The following is a 24393-nucleotide window of genomic DNA, read 5'->3' as shown; positions in this document are numbered from 1 at the left end:
TAAATAGTGACTAACTCGTGTCTTATGCCGTTTGCTCAAAGGCACGACAACGAGGCAGCTGAGGAGGAAGGCTTCAACGATCCAAGCTTGCTCTCTAATCTTCAGTCCAATCACGTGAGTGGAATTCCGCTTCATCATCATTCCGTCATCTTCAGCCTTTCTAAATGGATACAGATATGCAGAGTTCACACACCCATCCTTAAAGTACTGGAATTTAACTTTCTAAAATGTGGCCACTGGAATACCTGTAAATCAGGTAAATCAGCCTCAAAACTCTCCACCAACACTAGCGAGTAAATATTTGATCGCTATGTATGTATAATACTTTGTGTTTTCAAACAGAATTTTTATTTTTATTTTTTATTCTCTCTTTTGAACCCTGGATATATGTGTGTGGTTCCAGGTGACTGCTCCTGTGATCTGGGAGTTTTTGACCATGATGGCGGTGTGCCACACTGCTGTTCCTGAGAAGACCAGCGACCAAGTCGTCTACCAAGCCAGCTCTCCGGGTACGGCTTTCGCCTATGTCCCCTTTGTTTTACACTTAAAGTGACAGGAGAAAAGTCTGCTCCTCTGCATTTAACCCCCGACTGCTCACAATCAGGATGACGTTGTGTGCATGGGGATTTAATGAAACCACGAAAAAAATGCTACACTAAGCCGTGAGTGCTGCGCGGCCATCGTGTGGAAGAATAAAATGCGATGGCGCTAATGCACGGTTCACACAGCCCTTGTCATGTTTACATAAAACCGATCCTCCTGGTCAGTTTGCTTTCGGGGTTTATTCCTCTCTTCCTAATCAGTATGTTTCTCACCAAGATGAAGGAGCGCTGGTGAGGGCGGCGAGCAGCCTGGGGTTTGTATTCGCCGGCCGGACACCGGATTCAGTTATCGTTCAGGCCGTAAGTGGGACCACTTGGGAAAAACTCTACAGTTTTAGCTCAACTGTCGGGGATGAACCCTGTGTAAATTGTTTTATATAATGTATTTTGTAGTCTCATCAGCAAAAGGCATTGAAATACTGCAAAAAAAACAGTCGCAGCTGTTATGCACTTAGCCACCTTTATGTTAAGCGTCTGTCCTTGTGGCAGGACATCTTAGTGCCAAACAGGTTATGAGCCAATCAGCTTCCACTTTATTAAAAGCTTCCTAATCCGAATCAGGCATTAATCAGAATGTAAACCAAAGCAAATGAAAAAAAATATTTACATGTTATAATATTTTGTCACAATAAAATTGACATGTGTTATGGCGTTATGATGTTTTTATGCAATGTTTTTTAAATAACATCACAGAGAAAGGTCAATGTATTATGGAGCATTTAACCGTTTTAGAGACTCAGTTTCAGTTTTTACTAGCTGGTCGTCTAGTAATCTAAAGGTTGCTGGTTCGATCCCAGGCTCCTCCTGCTAGCATTCTGTAGTGTCCTTGAGCAAGACACTTAACCCATAATTGCTCCTGATGGCTGCGTCTGTCGGTGTTTGAATAATTGTAAGTCGCTTTGGATAAAAGCGTCTGCTAAATGTAATGTAATGCTTCTGTTGTTGGTTGCTGTTGCTGCCACTGTGGTTGGAGTCGCTTTAATTGTTGTTTCAGGGGCATTCTTTTGTAATGACCAGCTGACAACTACGTTCTCTCTTTCTTTTTTGTATTTCTTTGTAAAGCGCATTGTGTTGCCCTGGTATGAAATGCGCTCTATAAATAAAGTGTGACTTGACCTGACTTAAATTTGAACGGGAGCCAATGAAGCGAGGCCAGCATGGGGGTGATGTGGTCTGCTTACGGATGCCAGTTCTGAGTCTCGGGGGGGCATTCTGGACAAGCTGTAGACAGGAGAGGGAGGAGCTGTGTGCAGTGAGTTGCAGTAGTGTAGCCGGGATGAAATCGGAGCATGAATTACTTTCTCTACATCATGGACAGAGAGAAAGGACTTGATTTAGCTAACTGCCTGAATTGGAAAAAGCTTCCCTTTAAAACAGAGTTGATCTGCCTGACAAATTTGAAGGCGGAGTCGAACAGCCAACCAAGTTTTTTTACGTGTCGTTTAGTAAAGGAAGATAGTGATCTGAGGGATGTACAGATATCATGAATGTTGTCAGGGGGTCAAAATAGAACTGTCAGTTTTATTGTCATTTAACAAGAAGGTTTTTGGATATCCAGGATGTTATGTCTTCAAGGCAGACAAACAAGGGTTTGAGGGAGCATTTTTGATTTGGTTTTAGTGGGAGAAACAGCTGGGTGCGTCGGCATAAAGATGGAATGAGATGCCATGTTTCTGGATAATGGAAGCTACGGAGAGCATGTACAAGGAAAATTGAATGGGACCTAGAATTGTCCCTTGCGTGGTCACGCAGGTGAAAGGGGCAGAGGAGGATGAACGATCGCCAATCTGAACTGAAAAGGTTCTATCTTGGAGGTATGACATGAACCAATTCAAGGCCGATAATCAAGTCATGAAATGAGAATTTTGTGGTCGACTGTGTCGAAGGCGGTGCTGAGGTCCAGCAGTAAAATAGCGCAGTCCTCAGAATTAACAGTTATATGCAAGTCATTTGTAACTTTTAACAGAAGAGATTCTGTGCTTTGACGTGCTCTGAACCCAGACTGGAGCACTTCTAGGGATGCATTGTCATCATGGAAGGATTGTAATTGGTGAAAGACAACCTTTGCTAGAACTTTTGAAAGGTAAGGTGATTTAGAAAGTGGTCTAAAATTGGTGAGAACTGTGTGGTCAAGATTTGACTTTTTGTTGATAGGCTGAACCACAGCTTGTTTAAAATAAGATGGAAGATAACCAGTACCAGGATAGCTATTGATAATTGACAGAATGCTTGGGCCCAACCTGTGAAAAAGCCTCTTAAGGAGGCGTGGGGGAACAATATAAAGGGTGCAGGTTATCGGTTTCAAATGGGAAACAATTTCCAGTAAACAACACACAGGCTCAAACTGACATAAGACAACAGTAGGCACTGGAGAAACAGAAGGATTTGAGTATTCGTAAACATGGAAAGGTGCACAAGAGTATTTCTATACGTTTCTACAATTTTTTAAGCCATAATTGCGGGGAAATATTATTTAGTACCTACATAATCCATGAGTATATTTTTTAGGTTTGCAATCCTCTGTAGTGGAAAAAATGATGAGTGTATCTAGTTGACGTGTATGGGAACGCGATTCTATTTTCAGTTCGAATCAAATTCGAATGCATGCCGAGATGATCACCAGTTTATCTGTTCCATCTTTTCTCATTTGACAGCTGGGAATGGAGCAGCGATTTGAGTTGCTGAATGTCCTCGAATTTTCAAGGTAACCACAGTCGCGGTCCCTCGACTACCTAATTTCGATGTTATTTTATTTTTGTTATTGTTTTAAGAATATACAATACTTTCCGAGTTTTGACTTATCTTCACTGCAATTTCCCAATCTTATTAATTGGTAAGGGATACTGTACTGCGGAGTGGTCTGGTATCACCCTGAAGGGGGTTATTTTAGAGATAATAGCCGGCTCTACATTATGCCACATATTACGCTAACCTACTTACTGTTATTAATGGTAAACTATTAAATTGCTGAATGGGATGTTGGCAAGAGCATGCAGGTGAAGTGATACGAGAGACGCGAAACCAGACGCAGAAGTGCTTGCCCGTGATTGCCGCTATTGCCAAATAAGAAATTTGTTTATTCCACCAAGTGCATTTTCGTTATACAAGGAATATGTCATGGTGGGGATTCACGAGTTTCTCTGCAGACGAGTAGCATTAAAAAAAGGAAAGAACAGTCTGAAAAATTCAAACTAAAATTGCCAAATATACACATATAGCCAACAATACAGAACAGAAAATGCCAAATATATAAAAATATACAAAATGCGATTCTCTGCAGTGAATAAATTGTTGGTATAGGTATAAATGGTATTGATTATAAGTTATGGCTATGTACTTATTAAGATATGACAAAGTTAAGCATCAGAACCGAGTATTCCACAGAGCCCTGTAGAAATAAGTTGAACTTACTTGAACGTATCTTATTTTCGTACAATTATTTCACGGGCTGCTTGAGTGATTCCCACGTTTTTCTGTCCACATTAAACAGTGCACGGAAACGAATGTCTGTGATTATGCGCACCCCGTCTGGGCAAATACGTCTGTACTGCAAGGGCGCAGTAAGTATAAGGGATCTGACACCCATCCTTACATTATTCCTTGTCACCTTTTTGGTGTTCTCTGATAGAGGTCTAAATGTGCTTTCCTTCAGTGGTTTCTGTTACATCTCTTTGTGTTGACCTGGTAGGATTCAGTCATCTATGAGAGACTGGCAGACATCTCCAAGTACAGAGAGGAAACCCTGAACCACCTCCAACAGTTTGCCACAGAGGGTAGGTCATGCAATGCAAAGGCCGAGCATTTATCCAATGTGGTAATTACATTCTCTGTTTTAGGGGAATTGTTTCTCTCTCTATTAATTATTAATTGCTCTGTTTCTCAGGGCTGAGGACTTTATGCTACGCTGTAGCCGACATCTCTGAGGAAAGCTACTCAGAGTGGTGGGAGTTACACCAACGGGCTGCCACCGCTCTGACTGACAGGGCGTCCAAAGTAGAGGAGAGCTACGAGCTCATTGAGACGGTAAGTACACCATAAATGACGCAGACACATTTCTGTCTTCTGCTGCTCTTCTCATTGTGGTTGAGCGCAATCCAATGGGGTTAATCTCCTAAAGAAAACAAAATGGTTGCAAATCGTGCGTTATTCGTTTTGTTGACTCTTTTGTACCTTCACAAAATCCGCTCTTTGGCTACCCCAACATTGATGTAAGAGACTGGAAATTGCGGCACTTCCTAGCGGGCCTACTGTAACGTTACGTATTGGACGTACTGCGGCAAATGCAAACAGTTTGAAATAAAATGTGATATTACGAAGAAATGCATGACTATAATGTATGTTCCCCGTTTTTGAAAAGTAGATTTAGCATGTTTATTTTAAGGCTTAAACATTCGACTGCCTTTACGCACACAAACCTGTCATTTAAATTTAGAGAATATTTTAAAGGATTGGGCCTTTTTGGTGACTTTAATTTGCGGCATTTACATGAAACTAATCCTGCTTTTGGCTTGATGGTTTAGAAGTTAGAGCTGCTGGGAGCCACGGCCATAGAGGACAAGCTGCAGGACGCCGTACCTGAGACCATGGAGACCCTGCTGAAGGCTCACATCAAGATCTGGATCCTCACTGGGGACAAGCAGGAGACGGCCATTAACATCGGTTGGGATGCCCCCCCCCCTGCACGCACGCACGCACGCACGCACGCACGCACGCACGCACGCACGCACGCACGCACGCACGCACGCACGCACGCACGCACGCACGCACGCACGCACGCACACACACACACACACACACACACACACACACACACACACACACACACACACACAAGGGCTGGGCAATAAAACAATCTTGATAATTTTTTTTTTTTTTAACCTGTGCTGTCAGCATGCTGGGCATACAACAACAGTATTTGTATGCCATTGCATTCAGGACAGAGTTAGTCTGCAAGTGGAGTTCAAGTTTACAACATGCAATGCAACTCTTTATTAATTCTTAAATCATCAATAACTGCAATAACTCTGTCCTGTGGATGACCTATAGAATGACAAGAGCACAGTTTTTGGTTATGGAGAGCCAGCACCAACCCCCCTCTTTGGAGAACTATTTATCATGTTTGGGTCTATAAACAACTGATCACTACTCCAAGAGGGGGAGAATCACCACGGTGAGACAAATAAACACAGAAACAAACAACATTTACACAAAAACATGAACACTGGATGACAACATGTATTGAAAAACAGTGAATTAGGTCCAGTAAAACTGGAACTACAACTGGTCACGTGGTCTCTTCCTGTCATAATTATTGCAGCAAATGAGGGAAGAAAGGAGAGGAATGCAACCAGGAGGGTGCTGGGGTACACTCAAAGCAGGTGTGCGTGAAGGCCTGTGTGTGCCAGTGTACATGACTTATCCCCATTGGTACTGGTGTAGAAGGTCGGTATTATGTCGCAGCGCCTCCAAGCAGCGGAAGGGGCCCCGAAGCCCCCCCGAACTCCACAGCCCCATGGACACCCCTCGGCTGCAGGAAATCCCCGGGTACCCTGCCCTACGGCCACAGAAGACCCCCGGGCCACCAGAGAAGCCAGAGGGCCGAGGAGCAACCCCCACGCCCAGCCCCGAGGAGCATGACCCAGTCCCAGAGAGCACGAGGAGACCCCGTACACATACAACCAACCCCCGGGTGCAGGCACAAGACGCAGCCGCTGGCACAAAACCCGGGCCACGGGCGCAAGGCACGGACCACGGGCCCGGATCACGGCCACACGCCGACAGACCGGCACCCGGCAGGACCCCCGCGCCTACCCACGCCCCACACAAGTGGAGGCCCGCCCCACCGCAGCCGACCAGACGCCCCGCCTGGCGTGAGTGCTAAGTGCCACGTAGCAGCGAGTGCCTAGTGCGGGGCACCTCGATGTTACACCCCCCCCTCCACCGGCAATGCCGGCAGGCCGCCACGTATACAGGCCCTCCTCCACCCCCAGCACCCGGGGCACCCGCCGCAGAGATGCCGCGCCACAGAAGCAAAAGGCCAGCAGCCGCCCCCCACACCCCAACCCACACCCACAACGGCAAGCAGTCCCCCCAGGGGCCCCGGAAGGCACCCGGCGGCACCCGCCAGGTCACAGCACATCCCAAGCTATCAGGCGCAAGTCGTCAGGACTCCAGCCACGGCGATTTCCAGTCCGCAGCGCACAGCACGGATGAGGCCCCCCAGAGCTGATGCAGCGGGTCCTCCTCAAACAAGAACTTGAACTCGCCCTCCTCCCAACCCGACTCCAGCCTGGCTCCCGCAATAGGAGAGCGATTAAAGAAAGAATCAGCGATTTTCAGTGATGTCTGGTCTGACACGGCCAGAGGAATCCCTCGGTGCAGTTTTATTTCCTTTTTTGTTTCAAATTATAATAGATAAAAGAGGAATATCTGCAGTCCTGATATATTTATATATTATTTATTTCTCTTTTAAGTTTACACAATTTTTATTTTGTTTTGTTTATTCAGTGTTTAAGGTAAAGCCATGAGAATACACTTATACCTATAAATTGAGCATTATTATTATTATTATTATTACTATTATTATTATTCCATATATATCGTGATAATTATCGACATTGATCAAAAACACATCATGATAACATTTTTGGCCATACCGTCCACCCTAACGCACACATCTCTATAACACATTGTTGTTACTGTAAGACATTCCAAATCATTTGTGTCACTAAAGCCGATCGGCGTTGTTCCTGTGTCCCATTCCAGGTTATTCTTGTGGTCTGCTAAAGAAGAGCATGGTACTACTGATAGTCAATGAAGAAACTCTGGATGTGAGTAAGGCTCACTTACAATTCCCTTCCCTTCATCTAGGGAATCACCTGTAGTCCTCCTCCCCAAAGATACAAATTCTCAAAGTATAGTTGGCCACTTATTTATTTTAGGGTTTGGTTACTCTTTAAACTGTATACTGATGTGTTTACTTAGATATTAGATACATAAAAATGCCAGGAAAAAATCTTGACGCCTTTTTCTTTAATATCTTACTTCTGACATCATATTTCTTCTGTTGGGCGTATTCTCAGATGCCGACACACTTGTTTATCTCAATATTTGAATATGCGATACCAGTGTATATAAGCGCATAACTACTTGGATGGTGTCTCTTTGAGAAAAGTGAGCCAAGTAATATTTAGAGAGAAAACCAATGGGTTCCCCAACAGGGGGTTGCTCCCAAGCGGGACATTGCCATAAAATGGTTTAGAAACACCTGCTCTTGTCTACCCTTTTATCGATATGTGTCAGCGCATGTGTGTTTTTGTGGACCCACCCGCAGACGACGCGAGACACTTTAAGCCGCCACTGTGCTTCGTGGGGGGGGGGCCTTGACCGGGAGCTGGCCTTGGTGATGGACGGGCGGACCTTGAAGCATGCACTCAGCTACGAGCCGCGGCAGTACTTCCTGGAGCTGGCGCTGTCCTGCAGAGCTGTCATTTGCTGCAGGTTGGAATGCATTGACACCCATAGCCGCTTTCGGCCACGTAAAGCTTCCGCAAGTGTATGTAGCTTAAAGGGTGATGGTGGCGTCACAACGTTAGCAACTATCACGTTGAACACCAGAGAGCAGAATCATCTATCCCACTTTGCTTGCTTGATTTTGACACTGACATTTCTTCAGGGCCAAGATATGCAGTGGCAAGTAGTGCATAGCAGCCATAGAGTTATATGATAGAAGCAGGACAATGGACAGAAATTAGATTCAAATAGATGAAAAGCTCCAATTGCTGATGCTGGCTGTTCAATTTGCCAAAGGCCAAACAACTCTGCCGAATACTTCCTGCAACGAGCATGTAAAAAATTTGGAAGATGTTCTTATACATATGGCGACTGTACTGTATTGTATTGTGACCATTAGCTGCGTCTCGTTACACTCCTAGATGCCACAGTTTTTGGCCGTCCTCTCTGATCAAGGTCAGATTGTATAGATGCAGCCTAAGCAGGGTCATGTCGCGTGTCCCGTTTAGGGTGTCCCCCCTGCAGAAGACAGAGGTGGTTGATTTGGTGAAGAGAGAGGTGAGAGCCATCACCTTGGCCATCGGCGACGGGGCCAATGACGTCGGCATGATCCAGACAGCCCATGTGGGCGTGGGAATCTCCGGGCACGAGGGCCTGCAGGCGGCCAATTCCTCAGACTATGCTATTGCCCAGGTATCCACACCTCTACCTATGTCGCTGTAATTTATCATTCGTTGACATTGTATTCAAATACACTATCGCAACGCACTTCCTATTATATCTTTCAACCCAGACCTTATTAAAATATTGGTTCCAATCATTTTTAACTGATCATGGCACAATCTCTCTGAAGTCACTCTTTCTATTGAGAAACTTACCACTCTATTCAGCTTCTCACAAATGCAGTCCAATGGGCAGAGTAGGAACAGTTAGAAATAATGGAAATCAGTCCTGTCACGGGTCCTGAAACTTGATTTTTTGTTGTTGTTGACGCTATTAATTCTGTGTTTTCAGTTCAAGTACCTCCGGAATCTGCTACTGGTGCACGGAGCGTGGAACTACAACCGGGTGTCCAAGTGTATCCTGTACTGCTTCTACAAAAACATTGTGCTATATATCATCGAGGTGTGTCAGCTCACCCATATTATTGTTCAACTAGTTCAAACATCATATGAAGCTGAAAACACGAAAACCTTTGTGTGTTTTCAGATATGGTTTGCTATCGTCAACGGATTCTCTGGTCAGATCCTGTTTGAGCGTTGGTGTATCGGTTTATACAACGTCGTAAGTTGCAGAGCTCTTTCCTTTTACGACTGTGGCCTTCTGTCATCTTGCTTGATTACCTTTAAGTTAATCCAGGTTTTTGTGTTTTCGCTGTGTGCGTGTGTGTGTGTGTCACAGATCTTTACAGCCATGCCTCCCCTGGCGCTGGGTATATTTGAGCGCTGCTGCAGGAAGGAGACCATGCTAAAGTACCCCGAGCTCTACAAGACCTCACAGGACGCCCAGGGGTTCAATGCCAAGGTAACCACGAAAAAAAATTAATAAAGACTAGCACAAACAGTAGTGTTGGCATTAAGTGTGTGCAATTTTTGGAGAGCTTGAAGCTTGAAGCTTGAAGAGGGCCTTAATGCAAAATCAGGTTTTGCTCACAATTTATGGTCAAAAAATCTATCAGTCACAAAACTTGTGAAATCGAAAGGAAATATCAAGGCGAATCGCACCGGAATAACCGGAACTTACCTGAGAAGCGAGCAATATGACGTTATCGATCCCTTAAATTCCTCTTACAAATATCCCCATTTGTTTGGATTTCTTGGGCCCCGCCCTACAGCTCGGAGCAATGGGCACTCAACTATTTGAATGAGAGTACATTTTTTTTGTGTCGTGTTATAGCAGAGATGGAAGAGTACACCTCAAAAGTTAACGTCAGTTCAAATGACAACTCGTTACACCCACCCGGCAGAACCCCGCCCACTTTCTGAGGAGACAAAACTTTAACACAGCGGATATTACCCAACTCGATAAAATTGAACCTAAGATTTCTGGTTTCATGGACGGGAAACAAAAAAAATGTTTGTTATAATTTCGGCCTCAATGGAACCTTGTAGAAATGTGTCAGGCGGTTCTTCATTCTCGTGGTTTGTTCTTCAGGTGTTCTGGCTGCACTGTCTGAATGGGCTGCTTCATTCGGCGGTGCTCTTCTGGCTCCCCTTGCTGGCCTTTAAACATGGTACACGCAGCATTATTTCAGACTCTTCAAACTCAATTTCCTTTGTAACATGGTATTGAAATTAATGTCTGGTGGCATTTAGACACTGTGGCGTGGAACGGAAAGACCGCCGACTACCTCCTGCTTGGGAACATGGTTTACACAGTAGGTTTAACACCTGGGGCCATTGTCAGAGGTTTACCGATGTTGTTTGAAATGTCACAGTCCTGACTTTCTCTTTTCTCCCATCCCTGCAGTGTGTGGTGGTTACTGTTTGCCTGAAAGGCGGTCTGGAGACCGCGTCGTGGACCGTGGTACGTTGAGTTGACAAAAACTTGCCTCAAATATTGTTGGTATACATTCAGGTTGTTCGCTGTTGTTTGCTGTTCTTGGATACGATCCACACTCCATGGAAGAAGAAAAAAATAAAAACCTTTAAAAAAAAAAAAAAAAGAAGAAAAAAAAGGCAGATGCAAATTGTAAATAAAAACATGTGATTTGCTTTTGTTTGCCTGTCAACGGTTAAAGGTCAGCAAAGGTTTTGCATTAACATATTACCGGACTTTTGGCGCCAAAAGTTCGACATTTAGAGCTCTAATGAAAATGGTACATGACAAAAAGTGACGCAAGATTATGAAATCATACATGTGAAATACAACCATTTCTTCACACTCATTCTACCTGTTCTACACACAAACTCTATATATTATGTGCAACTCTTATTCTATGCAGATCCATAGAATATGCAGCTGAGAGCATCAGCTATCCATAGAAAAATCCTTCGAGGGGAAATTGGATACAATTCAATCCACAATTCAGCCACCCGACAATACAGCCATCATATGACTGTGTTATTCCATTTTGAATGGTTTTTTTTTAAATGGAACTCAACCTCACACCTTGCAGTTCAGCCACATTGCTCTGTGGGGCAGCATCTGCCTGTGGTTGCTCTTCTTCTGGCTGTACTCCAACCTGTGGCCAGCCATCCCCATCGCACCCGACATGCCTGGAGAGGTAACGTTCCCAGCACTTCAGAAAACATACTTCTCTTTTAACCCTATACGGGGGTTCATGTAAAGTCTTTAAAGTTTTGACATGTCCGTGAGCTTTAAAGTGGCTATCCACAAGGTTGTCCATGTTTACATCTGGGTTTATTGTCATCTTCACTCCTAAGACTGCCCCACTTTAGTTTGACCATTGAATTACAAACAGTCCATTGGTTGGTTGATATCTGTATTGAACTGAATTTCAAATGTAATAAGGCTGTTAAAGACTTACTACATGACCATTACTGATCACAGTGAGGTTAAATAAAAATGAAAAGTAGGCATACACCCCATATTGATGATAAGTACACCATAGATTTCATTAACTCTTTTGTACTTCCGCAAATCACTTCTTAGCTTCTTGGCTATATCCACGCTTACGTAAGAGACTAGAAACAGGAAGTTGTGCTGCTTCACTTGGACCTTTATAATCTTCTTTGCATGTTTGGCCAGCTAGTTGAATACGAGCCCAATGTTGACCCAAATGCACCTTGGCGTCTTTTTGTGTGTGTCGATTCCAGGCGGAAGTGATGTTCACCTCGGGCGTGTTTTGGATGACCCTGCTCCTCATCCCAGTCACCTCGCTGTCATCAGACGTGCTCTTTGCAGTGTGAGCTGCCATTTTAATATCTGGCTTGTATGAAGTGGCTCTGGGTGTCAGGAGTTTGGCACTGGGGATATTGTCCCAACACTGATATGCTATTTTAGCTTGGTATCAGATCAGATATCCGATATCCCGCATCAGAGGTGTCTGTGTGTTCCGAGTGAACGAAATACATGGTTTATTCAAATTCTACCAGAAAAAAATCTTTAACATTTCCACTTCATGAAGTCACAGTACGAACCTTGAATTCAAAATCGGTATGTTAAATTTAACATTGTTAAACGTTAAATTTTGTCCCAAAAACATGTAAACATCTGATAATTACTTTTTTCGGGAACATAGATTATCCTTTTGTGCCTATGCGACCAGGGTTGACTAGCAACCAATCAAAGTACCCATCAGGGTAGGGGGGAAATAACAGATTTTATTGATTTATTGAGTTCACATAAGTGAGGTCACAATCAAACAAGGTTCCACTGCATATGCATCATATAGTGCTCTGAAAAGCGTCTCCTTCAGAGTGTTATATGTACACATAGACACACCCAAACATGCAGAGATATGTATACACACACAGACACGCTGCAGGTTTTTTCTCCAATGACCAATATTCCTTTTTTTTTTCTGCATTTATCTCAGGGTACGGAGGTCCATGTGGAAGTCGGTGTCGGATGAGGTGCAGGAGCTGGAGGCCCGCGCTCAGGACCCTGGAACTGTGGTGCATAGCAGGTGATTCATCCCTTGGCCAATTTTTTTTAGCCACACCAACTCCTGAATGGCTATTTTTAGGTTGTTGGCTACATTACTGCTTCTCAGTGTCGAGAAAGACCGGCTTGACTTAGGACCATTTCCACAAGCAGGACTCTAAAAGTCATTATTCACTTGTATTCCATGGCCCAGTGGCCTATAAAAAGCAGTACATTTTTACATTGAATGGCTAATTCTTTGTGGATGTATTCCCGCCTTCCTGTGTATTTTGAATTAAGCTATGGCCCATATTTAGCTTGCAATTTCTTTTCTCTGGATGGCAGCTATTTTGTTTGGGGGTTTAATTTACTTCTGTGTTCTGATTTTATTTGTGTCTCCTAGTTTCACGGAAAGAGCACAGCTGCTGAAGAACACGTTTCGGAGAACATCAGAGCCCGACAACGCTCAGCAGAACCTACTACGTGAGTGATGCATGCACACACATAATATTTCACATAATTTTTTTTTTTGTTATCTCCTTCGAAAACGAGAAACTCACAAAGCTTAATCTTAACTGAACTCACTTCTGGACTGTCCAATTAGTAACAACATTGTTTTTGGCCTTTCTACCCCCTCAACTATCTACTAAAAGGCATGCAGGGGTTGACATTGTCCTTCCCGGTCTAAAGGTCAGTCAGGTGTTTATGTAGGTGGTTGAATAATTTCATAAGTGAGTTTACTAAGGTACCGAATAGACCCCTACTGTTTGTGTTAGATACATACAGTATATGTATATCTTGTAGTGGTAGTTTAGTACCATGTCTACCTGTCGTCCTCTACTGTTTTCTTGGTTCATCCACTCAAAAATATGTCATTTTCAGCTGGTTGGAACTTCTGTTTGGACTGTAAATCAGTCTTCAGGGAAATGCGGTGCGGAATTAGAAAGATGCTACAGTCACTGCGTTATGATTGACATAATGATTGACACCAAACTACCAGAGAGTGTGTGACTCGTTGCACGACAATGGTAAATGGACCGTCTTCTATAGCGCTTTTCCAGTCTTGCGACCACTCAAAGCACTTTACAATACACGCCTCACATTCACCCATTCATACATCGATGGCAGCGACTATCATGCAAGGTGCACACCAGCTCATTGTCTTGCTCAAGGACACTTCGACATGCTGCCAGGAGGTACGGGAGCTTGAACCAGGAACCCTCTGATTACTGGACGACCCACTCTACCTCCTGCGCCACCGTAATTAGCGCCGTGACCACCTAAATATTGGGTAGATGTGAAAGGTGAATCAATCAAGTGAAATTAAATGCCTTTTTGTAAAAATAAATACGATTAAACAAACAAAATACAAACAAAACACGATTAATCACATGCATAGTCGATCAGGATAAATCAGAATTTTTTTAAATGTTATCCTAGATTAAGATTTTTTTCTACTAAAAAAGCAGTGCATGGTTATAACCATACTATATTTTGATTATTGAGTACAGAAAAACAGTAATAATCACAAGAATTCCTATTTGTTATCAAGAGGTATTTAATGGCATTTTCACCTTAAACACGCTCTTATTCCTATTCCTTTCTAAGGCAAGCAAGCCTGTTCACATGAAATCATAAAATTAAAGCGTGGAAAGCGATAGAATGAAAAAATATATATAATACATAAAATAAAAAAAAATAATACATTTGCTGCAGAACCACAGTTTGGGAACCTCTTGGATATAAAATGAACTTCATGTAACATCGAGCCTTTTCATATTTAAACATGTGTAATTTGATTGTTTGTTTAACAGTATTGTAGTCAGAGTAATTGCACTTTGAAAACAGTCCCTTTTATGGCATTAAAACAGCAGCTGTCAGCAACAAAGCAGCAGCACATTCCAGGTAAGTAAGCAGCCGCTCTGTGTGTCACTTACAGAGGGAGACAAATGTAGAAAGTGCAAGTAAAATGTACATGTTTTTAACGCATTAACTTTGACAGCCCTTGTGTACATCTGCCTGTATATCTGCTCTGTATGTGGTCTTGTCTGAGCAGTAATTTTGCTCAAAATCTACATAACCAAAGACAGAAATTTGTTTATTTTATCTTTCTAAATTGATAGAACCACATTTAGAGTTCTAATTTCTCAAGAGCTCAACATTTCTGTTATAGATTAATAGCCGCCATCAATCTCCCTCTTCTGTGGACATCCTTACCACGTTTTGATGAATCAACTAAACAACTAATATTCTTTGCATCCAAGAGGGGGGATAATCAACACAACTGAAAAATTGAAACCAACAACATGTATTAGACAAAACATAATTAAATCAAAATTTTGAAGAACAGCCTCTTCCTGTGACAACTATAGCAATAAAGGAGAAGAAAGAGATGTAGGAGGATGTTCGAGGGAGTGTTTGAGGCACATGCGGCTAGTGTGTGTGTGTGTGTGTGTGTGTGATTGGTCCACCCATGAGGACCAACTGGACTGGTCCTCATGGACCAGTAACCAGTAACCATAACCCACTGGATTAGTCCCAATTAATACCCGTGCATGAGGTCAGAAACTTCATGTAGTGCTTCTGAGCAGCAGAAAGGCTCTGCAGCCACCAACAACCTTTGCAGCCACCCACGAGCCCTGCAGCCACACAGACATCCCACGACTTAAAGAACATCCCGAGCCCAAAGTACCGCAGCAGCAGAAGATCCACAAACCGGCAGAGAAGCCACAAGCCCACAGAGCAGCACCCACTCATGCCCCCGAGACACAATAGAACAGTTCCCAAATACACAAGATGAGCCTGCACCACTGAAGCACACACACAACTCATCCCCATCCACAGGCTTTGGAAGTACCCGGGACGCAGACGGCAGACCGACACCCTGCCAGAACAAAAGAAGCGAGGCAAGCCCCACGCAACTCAATGCACAGAGCCTTCTGACAGCAACCCCCCCCCTGCCCGTTTTGGGCAGGAAAGAGTGCTGCCAACGTCCCAGGGCAGCCAGACATGCGGCCCCTCCACCGCACCTGAACGTAGAAAGGCCACGCAGCGGGAGCAAGGCCTACAACTGCACAGCAATCCACCCCCACCCCCTGCCCCCCTCCTGAATGTGTTTAAAACGGAATGAGTTCCAATATTATGCCCGCCTGGCAAAAAACATAAATACTCTGGCCTCCAGGTCCTGCACCTCGTCCGACACTGACTTCCACATGGACCTCCGTACCCTGAGATAAATGCAGGGAAAAAAAAGGAATATTGGTCCTTGGAGAAGAAAACCTGCAGCGTGTCAGTGTGTGTGTACATATCTCTGCATGTTTTGGTGTGTCTATGTGTACATACAACACTCTGAGGGAGAAAAAAATTCAACACCTGTGTGTGGAGTTGTGCATTTATGTATAATAAATGCACAACTCCGCACACAGGTGTTGAATTTTTTTTTATTATTTTATTCCACAAAAGTACATAAAAGCCTGCAATAGAATATAAATAAAATTTTAATAAAATAAGACTCAAAAAGATAATACAAAGAGGGGGTACAAAATACAAGGGAAAAGATTTATGTATGTGGGAAAGGTTATTTGTATATACAGATATGTGCAGTAAAGTGCATGTGAATAAAGTGAGTATGGAGAGATACAGGACAGTAAACAACAGTACGACACAGAAATACAGTAACACCAAACATAACAGCAATAACCCAGAACAATGATACAGTATGCAGTACAGTATACTACATACAGTACAGTAAGGCAGTGGGGCCTGTGTGGCTGTCCCAGTGCTTTTTGTTAGGACCCCTGGTGAGTTCAGCGATGACAGTCCTTATGGCTTGCGGGAAGAAACTCTGTCTCTCTTTCCTCGCCGTGTGACTGCGGAGGCGTTTGCCCGACCGCAGCAGCTGGAACAGTTGTTGGGGTGATGAGGATCTTTCATGATCCTGCGGGCTCTGCTACTTCACCTGGTGTATAAGTCCCGCAGGGAGGGGAGGGTAGTTTCAGTGGTACGTTCGGCTGAACACACCACCCTCTGCAGGGTCCGCCTGTCCTGAGCAGTACAGTTCCCAAACCAGGCAGTGGTGTTGGCTGTCAGGGTGCTCTCCACGAAGCCCATAACGAGTCAAATGAGAGTCCCTGTCCTGTTCGTTTTGGACTTGGTTGCTGAGTGTCAACGGAATGCAATGGTACACGGTATGTTATCGGACTGCTCGGTCCGCCCCCTGCGGTTCGATAGGTACACATGAACTGCGGTATCACAGTTGAAATACACCAGACACATTGGCGCAGCGTATGGTGCGGCATGGCGTGCCATACGTGCTTCTTCCGATTGAATCCACTGTTGAAGCTCCAGTGGCCACATCAGCTATGCGGTCTCTAATTTTGCTGAAGAGGTCTTTTTTTTTTTTTTTCTTTTTTTTTTTTACTGCTTGCGACTATGCAGCCTTATCAATAGAAACACAATAAAAATACACAAATCTTTTTGTAAAGAGTGCAATCAATCGAGGTGTCCAGTCGAAAAATAACTCCCTGGGATGGCCATGTCCCCAAGAGAGAGTCAGGGAGAGTGTTACCCCATTACGCACGGTTTCATTCCATACGCACTTGTTTTGTTCCATAAGTGGACGTAAAATAAAAACGCACTGTTTTTGCCCGCCGCTCGCAGGAACCCCATTGATGGCGCGCACTTCGTTAGCACAAGCATTGTCGGTACCGTCTGAGAAGGACACGGGTGCGCAAATTGCGCCAGGTCTCTCCCTCTCCTTATTCCCCCTTGGGATGGCAGCTGCCTATATCGCCTATAGGAAGAGCTCTGCTAGTTATTTATGGCAGACTAGTATAAAAACATTTCACACATTTTTACTTTTATTTGTTTATTTTTCTTAAATACAAGATACAGAAACCATATTGTTACCGTGGCCCCAAAACCGTGATACATACCGAACCGTGGGCCCACTGTACCGTTGCATCCTTAGTACACACACACACACACACACACACACACACACACACACACACACACACACACACACACACACACACACACACACACACACACACACACACACACACACACACACACACACACACACACACACACACACACACACCATTTGATTGTAATAGTAGGGGAAGGTGCATGTGTCTTGTGCAGAAGTTGATCACTTCTTGCAAGTGTAGTGGCTGTTTCCTGCCATTTCGCAGATGTAATCAATACTATTTTGTATTATAATACCTTGGAATATTTTGGGTTTTGGGAATATTTTCTCACAATGCCTGGATGATGAGGCTAGGCAACAACTTTTTCAACACCTTTTTTCTTTTTCTCATCGGCTAGTGGACCCAATGCAATGACATCATAATCACATTTTGGGGATTATTTATCTAAAACATGTCAGAATGTTCTGATTAACATCTGCCACGGTTTGAATAGGTTGGAATAAACACAACTGCGGATGGACACATTTCCTTTTGTTTCACTCTGAGAGCTCTGATGGCAGGGAACGGACTTCAACCTTCTTTTCTGGGTCAACCTCTTTTTGGGTCAACCTCCTTTTCATTTTTTTATTTGTTTTTTGTCTAATTCGTGCTTTCACCACCGCCATCGTTGTTTTGCTGTTTTTTTTCTGTGCAACTCGCTCTTGAAATAGGTGTGCTCTGCGCCCCCTAGTGTCATGGAATGTGATATAAATAAGTAGGCAGAGTTCTTATAGAGTATTCTGACAATGGCGTGAACATGTTCTCTGGTGGTTCTTACAACTTTTAAAGTATGCCTCCACCTTTAGTACTTTTTTCATAAATACAATATTTGCCTAGTTGAGACACTAACTCATATTCGCACAAGACAGTGGCCTTTACTGTGTCTTAGTCCAGACTCTGCTCAATGAACAGGCTAGAACACTGTGGCAGTTTCTCCTACCACACGCCAGCCAAGTGGCGTTTCCAGGGCCCTCCGGCACAGAGACACAGATGACGATGGGTTGTAGACATCAGTTTATTGTAGAGAGTAGGCTTGATGGAATTAAATAATAATAAAATATAATAAAAATATGAATCTCCCTCAGACTCCCCAAACGGTGAAACCAGTCCAATGTGCCTACTGACATCAAAACTGTCATGAGAAGAGGGGACATGTGATGAACTAAGACCAGCAGATGGACTACAGGCGCTAGGGGAACGATGTTCCATTTCTAGGGCCCTCACTTGTATCGCTTCACCTCTAGCTGCTTGATGTGAAGAGTGAGCTCTTCTATAGTATTTCCAGCTTGGACTGGAGGGTTGGCTGGAGGTTTGGCGGACATGGTCTCATCTGATCACTCTGCATCATTGGTCATGGATAAAACATACAGTACCCCTCTCTTGCAGTTTCTCTCCCAGGAGTTCCTTTAATTCCTGAATATCCAGAAAATTGGCAAAACTTCAGTAACTTCACTTCTAGTGTTAGTGAAATCCTGAAATATAGACTCCACATTACCCCCACACAAGAAAAAAACTACCAAACAAAAACAAGTACTGATCAAATTTTCCAAATTACACTAAGGAATTGCACCAGAAAAGGGAAAGTGTACCAACCCCCAATTTCTGTTAAAGGCACAACATAAACATACACCCCCCTCCCAGAGAAGACCAGTCCAAAACACTCAAAATCGCAGATCAAAAATATTTTCTTACTCACTTAGAACATAAACTTCAGGGTGGGCGTGGCCAAAACAACACACAAAACCAAGCTAAACCAAAACCTCTTAGCTAATACTGTTTTCACACCAAACTTAGCGGGTTTACCCGGGTTTTAAAAACCCGCCTAAGCCCGCTAAAAATAGGCGATTGACACCTTCCCCATTGCTGGGAGAAATGCCATGTTTTTTTTCTGATGCGTCACGTTCGCATCATGAACAGGTCGGAAAAGGGGCGTGTCATGGTTTCAGTGTGATTGGAAACAAAACAGTAGAGGAGACAGCAACTTACACAACATCAGAAAACTGTAAAACTTTCATGATCGTTCATGAATGACCCAACACTACAGTAGTAGCTGCATGGAGCTCTCGCGCACGGATACTCCATGCTCCCCGTGCCCCCGGGCCTGTGGTGAGCAGGGACCAGCTTTGGGGAGCTGCTGGAGTGACTCGGAGTCCGGCGGAGAGCCTGGGAGTTCTCCGCTGTGTTCCCCACGTTGCAATCCCCACATTCACAACATTTCACAGGCCCCCTATGCGGAAAGAAAAGTCAATTACTTCTCATTTTGATTTCGATTCTAAATCGGAAATTAAATGATGGAATGATACACATATTCCTGTCTATGTATGCGCCAACATGTGGGACTTCCAACGCACGCCGCAACACGCCAGGTAAAGGGGCCAAAATTTGTGGGTCAATCCGGTTGTCATGTTTACAACAGAGCCAATCGAAGGTGGAGCCAATTAAAACCGGTGTTTGTTGCAGGTTCATTTGACCCGGGACTAAAACCCGTGTTTTATCTTCCCCACTGATGACATATGCCGGATGTTAGCGGGTGTTACTGGGTTTTTGGTGCAGTGGGAAAGGGGTATAACAGGAGTAAAGAGGGACCAAACAAAAAATATAGGGACCCGACTTGACGGCTGTGAAGGAGTCAGACTACTGCTACTGTCCGCTTAAATTCTCCGTCCAATAAGCAGACAATCAGCAGCCCGGACCAATCCGCAGCCAATCTACAATCCTCTAACTCTAACACACCACAACAGAATATACAACAAATACAATACCCCACCAAAGTGACCCATGGCTATAACAATATAAATTATTCCGTTGGTTTTTCTCTTTATGGTGAAACATAAGAACACTGTAACTGCTGTAATTCTGTATCTGAAAGAAATGAGCCTAACTTTTACTTTGCTTTGCTATGTAGATGGCTACGCCTTCTCTCAGGACGAAAATGGCGCCGTTTCCCAGTCCAAAGTCATCCGATCCTACACCACCACGGAAAAGGAAGCCACGTAGGCCCTGGTGCGTCTCACCGAGCGTAGCCTGGGGTATAGAGTGTACAGTGCTGTTTACTTAAGTTAATGGCCCTCCTGTCTCATTGCACTATTTTTAAAAACATGTTGTTATTGGAGGAGGTCTGCAAGAATAAGTGAAAACTTATTTAAGGTACAGGCTTTCCAAGAGAAAAATGTGCATTCTGACCTGCACAGGTTTAATGCTGTTCACTTTCGGACAGAAGGAACAGACCTTGGGTCAGCTTTTATAGGAAGTATGTATGCCTGTTTCTGTGATGGCACTCATTACGTCAATTTCTGTAACATAAAGTTTTGCCAACAGCCACGCGTAGACTTTACGGGTGAACTTTATATGTCAACTTTTCAAATGTTAGAAGAGTTTGCGATAAATGCAGACTGATGCAAAGACCACGATGTGGAAAACCCCCCCTTTGATTGTGTTTTTTAGACATGAAAAAGGGTGAATCTTATTTACTTGAGATAAGCGTAATGTCTTTCTAGTATTTATATGTATATATTTTTTAACCAAAATCATTTAAACTTTGTATGTCTTTTGGTCGCTATAATGCTCACTGGTTGACAGGTTTGGACCCTTCTTAACAGTTTGTGGTCAAAGATGGTTACTGAATATAATGCGCAGCATAAAAACGTACATTCATGTGACTCTCCAACTGTGAAATATCGGTTTTCGGATTCCGGAAGGTTCTCTATCAAAATACCACTTAAGCTCCATTAATCAACAAAGTCACTGTCACTCACTGGAGTCTCACTGGAGCATTGTAGCTAAATAATGCTTATTTCTGTGATCAGGATGCAATCCCTTGATGGCTTAATTTTCAATTTCAAAATCAGCAAATACAGAAAGACAATTCCCTAAAATTGTAATGGTTTGACATTTTGCTGAATTTGACAATTGGCCACCCATTCAATTTGCACTAACTGCAGTTCTAGCGCTCCTCAACGCTATTTTCCAAAGGTTGAATCTTTCTCTCTGTAATCATCTTTGTGTATCCCTGCGTCCAAAATGGCATACTACGTACTATTCACTGCATTTTTGTATTACCGTCCTGCGTACTTTAGTATGCAAGTAACAATATTACTACGCTGTCCACTACGTCCATTATGCTGCATATAAACTTTTAGCAGCGTCTTGCCCTCACAATACATTGTGAGATAGGCTTGTCAGCATAGTGTGTAGTGTTTGCATACAACAATATTTAACTGGATGTAGTAGGTCATCTTGGTACTTTTCACATTGTATTTGATGCAAAGTTTGGTTTCAGACGTTCTAAAAACGTTAACATGCAAATTTTGCCGTACTAAATAGTATGCGATTTTGTAAGCAGATTGAGTATTTATCTTGGCATGACCAGATGTCTGTGTAACCACACATTCCATACACTCAAGTCCCTATGATGCTGCTTTCTGAAGAACATTTTTATAAAAATGTACTGAGCTGAAGGGGTAGAAGCCTTAAAGAAAGATGTAATCCTGTCATTTGTCTTGACAAGATTTTGCTTTTTGCACTCCAGGTGTCACTGTTTTTGAACTAAATTGCATTGGAGCTCACTGTCATAACCATATCAAGTCCAATGGCTCCTGTTTTTTGCACTGTTAAGCGGTTCTCAACTGATCTAGGCTCAGGAGGGATCCACATTTGTCCTTGGTCATTAAGTCACGACCCAAACATCATTTAATATTTGAAGCATATTTATTTATTTGTTGTGCATTTTTGTGGTTGTATATACACCCGATGTCCATTAGATAGGCAACCCAGTGTCGGATCGGGAGACACCAGTTGTGAACTACTGGCTTAGTGTAAAGGGTTTCTTTTTCTTAATATTTCATCCATTTTTAGGTGTAACACATGGGGATGTTTTTTTTTTAATATATATTTTACACGTCATTAAGTCCACGTGTTCAGTGTTTTAACTGCGATGCCATATGAGTTTGTAATGAGTGTGTAATAAAGTTAATTGAAATCGGATGTGTGCGTTGAGTATCTCCTTTTTTTTAAATCATGTTCGTTTAAGTACTACGTGACTCACTGTGGCTTTGGTCACATTTTCAGCATGCATCTACAACGTTTTAAAAACTACTGACATATATATATATATAATTTTTTTTATTTTATTTTTTTTAACTGTGCTGTCAGCATGCTGGGCATACAACACAGAGTATTTGTATGCCATTGCATATGTGTGCACACTGGTTGTATGTGTGCATTGTTTGTATGTGTGCGCCCCTGGGGTGCGGGGTCTCCTCGTGCTCCCTGGGACTGAGTAATGCTCCTCGGGGCTGGACGTGGGGGTTGCTCCATGGCCCTCTGGCTTCTCTGGGGTCCTGGGTGTCTTCTGTGGCCGCAGGGCAGGGTACTTAGGCTTTCCTGCAGCCGTAGGGTGTCTACAAGGCTACGGAGTTCGGGGGGCTTCGGGCCCTTTCCGCTGCTTGAAGGCGCCGCAACATAATACCGACCTTCAACACCAGTACCAATGGGGATAAGTCATGTACACTCACCGGTGGTCATCATACACATACACACACACACACACACAAACACACAAACACATACAGGTGGTCCTATCACACACGCACACACCACCACACCTGCTTGGAGTGCCACCCGCAACCTCCTGGTTGCATTCCTCTCTTTTCCTCCCTCATTTACTGCCATAACTATGACAGGAAGAGGCCACGTTACCAGTTGTAGTTCCAGTTTTCCTGGACCTAATTCACTGTTTTTCAACACATGTTGTCGTCCAATGTTTATGTTTTTGTGTAAATGTTTGTTTCTATGTTTATTTGTCTAGCCCGTGGTAATTCACCCCGTCTTGGAGTACTGATCAGTTGTTTATAGACCCAAACATGATAAATAGTTCTCCAAAGAGGCGGGTTAGTGGTGGTTCTCTATAACCAAAAACTGCTTTTGTCATTCTACAGGTCATCTACAGGACAGAGTTATTGCAGCAGTTCTTGATGATTTAAGAATTAATAAAGAGTGGCATTGCAGGTTGAGAACTTGAACTCCACTTGCAGACTAACTCTGTCCTAGATTAAGGCCTAGGTTAAAAATATATATACAGTCTATCTATCTATCGATCTATCTATCGGGTGGCAGGTGTCAGAAAGTCTGCTGAGAAAATGTTCTGCTGAGAAACTCGCTCAAAAACCCACGGACGCAAAAAAATACGTGGCTATATTCGGGGCAGTTCAGACACGCTGTCGTCCAAGTTTCATTCACATCGGGCTGAATTTGTGGAAGGAGTTATGAAAAAACTTTTTTTCAACCCTGTTAAGGTCCTGTCAACATGTTGCAAAATACTGATTGTTCACAGAGAAGCCTAAATGCGTCAACATTCCATGGCACGGCACATGAACCAGATCCAACTCACCACACTTTGGCTGTGGAGGGACAGCACTCTCTAGTTAACTTTCTCAGATGTCTTTTAGAAAAATAATTAGAGACACGGACTCCCGAAATACAAGCAGCTTATTAACTGTCCGATCAGGGAGGTAAACACACTGGATTACCGTTACACCACCGTCCACAACGTGACACAGCCGCTGTTACGTCATATCCCTGTCTGAGAGGACAGCTGTATGCCGACATGCACAAGGGTGATCAGAGATATATATTTCTACAGATATCTATGTCTCTATTTAGATATTAAGCCAAATTCCCTGTCACACCGACTAACCTGGACCCCATGCATTGCTGCCTGCAGCTATATTTTATAATGACATTGTAGAATTACCTTCCCC

At 43.5% G+C, this 24393-nt stretch overlaps 1 protein-coding gene across 1 annotated transcript; it reads left to right on the top strand.

Annotated features, from left to right (window-relative positions):
* Positions 1-24: 24 nt before the first annotated feature.
* Positions 25-22618, top strand: LOC307238930 (phospholipid-transporting ATPase IA-like; the record flags this gene model as incomplete). Its single annotated transcript, XM_080012084.1, has 22 exons — positions 25-114; positions 404-509; positions 820-902; positions 3257-3306; positions 4093-4162; positions 4291-4375; positions 4486-4625; positions 5123-5261; positions 7368-7432; positions 7936-8102; positions 8624-8807; positions 9129-9239; positions 9324-9398; positions 9516-9638; positions 10269-10347; positions 10430-10491; positions 10584-10640; positions 11233-11340; positions 11894-11982; positions 12616-12705; positions 13066-13145; positions 20541-22618. 22 exons carry the CDS (start codon positions 25-27, stop codon positions 20630-20632), a joined length of 2145 nt encoding a protein of 714 aa, XP_079868210.1. The 3' UTR covers positions 20633-22618.
* Between the last annotated feature and the right edge of the window lie 1775 nt (positions 22619-24393).

This window comes from Zeus faber (assembly GCF_960531495.2).
Source record: "Zeus faber genome assembly, chromosome: 13".
NCBI classification, from domain to species: domain Eukaryota; kingdom Metazoa; phylum Chordata; class Actinopteri; order Zeiformes; family Zeidae; genus Zeus; species Zeus faber.
This window is presented reverse-complemented; position numbering and strand designations above follow the sequence as displayed.